Source organism: Cicer arietinum, chromosome 3 (genome assembly GCF_000331145.2).
Source record: "Cicer arietinum cultivar CDC Frontier isolate Library 1 chromosome 3, Cicar.CDCFrontier_v2.0, whole genome shotgun sequence".
Classification (NCBI taxonomy): domain Eukaryota; kingdom Viridiplantae; phylum Streptophyta; class Magnoliopsida; order Fabales; family Fabaceae; genus Cicer; species Cicer arietinum.
Genome location: NC_021162.2, coordinates 38585441 through 38587382, shown reverse-complemented (window position 1 = coordinate 38587382; position 1942 = coordinate 38585441). Strand labels below are relative to the sequence as shown.

Below are 1942 nucleotides of genomic sequence, written 5' to 3'. Positions count from 1 at the left end.
GTTCGGTTTTCAAATTGTGTTACACAATACTCTATTCTCAATTTTCCCATTTCTTAGAAGGTTTTTTTCTCTCTAGGTAATGTAATGAAGAAGGCTAAACATCTCATTTGGTGTGTTATTATTTGATCAATTTGACTACTAAGGATCATGGTTTTAATTTGTAGTATGCAATCGCAATTGTAGTCACAATATTAAAGATTTTAAAATCGTTGCAACATGATCACAACCGCAATTATGACCGAGTCACTAGTATATTGCATTTTTTCGCAATATAAATATTTGCAACGTAACAAAAAGTGCAATTTAAAACCATACTAAAAAGTGAAATTTAAAACCATACTAAAGATTAAGGAATAAAATATTTTTTCAAGGGGGTGTTGCATATTGTGAAGGACTAGTAGATTAAATTAAAATTAGTTATAGAGGTTACTTTATGTTATGATATGATAAAAGAAAAATTTTAAACTACTTAGATTGGTAAGTTAATCCAATATGCTCTTTATTTTCAACGTAATAGTAACTTATTTTTTTGTTGGTTTAGAATTCCTCTTATAGTTCATTTAATAAATTTTGTTTATAAAAAATATTAGGCTTAATTGCTGTTTTGATCCTTCTATTTTAGCTGAATCGCGAAAATAGTCTCCCCATTTTATTTCTCCTCAGTTTTTGTCCCAAAACAGAATTTTAATTCAAAATTTAATGAAGTGTCACTTTTTTAAGCCACACCATACCATTTATGATAATATATATTAGATACAATTGTTGTACCACGAGATCTTGAGGCATTGTCTGACTTAAATAAGAATAAAAAAATGACACTTTATTAAGTTTTGGATCAAACTTCTGTTTTAAAGACCAAAACTGAGGAGAATTAAAAAGATGAGACTATTTTTGTGATTCAACTAAAATAGATGGATCAAAACTGCAACTAAGCCAAAATATTAAATCAATTTAAAAAACATTATAAATATATAATGTGCAATAATGAATATGATCATGCATATGTCACAAACACAACAAAGAATAAAGTACAACGATATTACAACAACACATTTATTTCCTCAAAAGTTCATTACAAACAATTTAGAAGGCAAAGAAGCCAGCTGCAACTGCAGCGACAACAACAGACGCTTGAAGGGAAGAAGCTCTACTTGTGATTTCTTCTTCTTCAGGAACTGCAGAATCTTCATCTACAAACTCATCATCTCCGGGGCCGGGTGCAGGAGCATCAAAGTCAAAGGAATCCTCTCCCTCAGGTGGGGAAGCAACAGGAGAAGACTCGAATGGGGTTGGAGGAGCCGGTGAGCTTTTTGGGGATGCTGCTATGGGTGCTGATGCTTTCGGTGTTGATGATATTGGTGCTGGTGATGTCTTTGGAGATGACTTTGGTGATGAAGATGGGGCTTCACTGGCCATGGCCACGCCAACAACGGCTACAAAAATAAGGGCAATAACAATTACTGGACGAGCCATTGTTGTGTTGTTGTTGTGTTTGTGTGTTAGTACTTCTCTAATGAACAAATATTAGAGAAAATACAAACAAGAGAATTAATGTGGCAAATTGGTTTGATGGGGTAATTCCATTTTATAAGCTTAAGTTTGTGAGGGAAGTTAGGGGAAATTGTGGTGCAAGACTAGAGAGAGAAATGAAGCTTTGAGAATTTGGGTCAAATTAATGGATAATATACATAGCTTGAATTAGGAGGGAGCGAGGGAGGAGGATACTTAATTTATATCTTTTGACTCTTGCATGCTTTTTTCTGTGGCTTTCATTTGGGTTCAAAATCGCAAATCAAAGGGGATCAAGTTGACCAATTTGATGTGTAGATATTTTTATAAAATGGATTATTATTTTTATTTAATGGATTATTATTATTATGGAATGGGAAGAACATTCGGATAATTATAGGATACGGAAATTTCTCATCGAAAGTATAAAGTT

At 32.7% G+C, this 1942-nt stretch overlaps 1 protein-coding gene across 1 annotated transcript; it reads right to left on the bottom strand.

Moving 5' to 3' along the window:
- Positions 1-929: 929 nt before the first annotated feature.
- On the bottom strand, positions 930-1559 carry LOC101501601 (uncharacterized). The gene has a single exon (XM_004499453.4). It carries the CDS (start codon positions 1471-1473, stop codon positions 1084-1086), a length of 390 nt encoding a protein of 129 aa, XP_004499510.1. The 5' UTR covers positions 1474-1559; the 3' UTR covers positions 930-1083.
- Between the last annotated feature and the right edge of the window lie 383 nt (positions 1560-1942).

Bases quoted from the DNA above. Each gene is read 5' to 3' on its own strand.
- LOC101501601 (XM_004499453.4), bottom strand. From the start codon at position 1,473: ATGGCTCGTCCAGTAATTGTTATTGCCCTTATTTTTGTAGCCGTTGTT.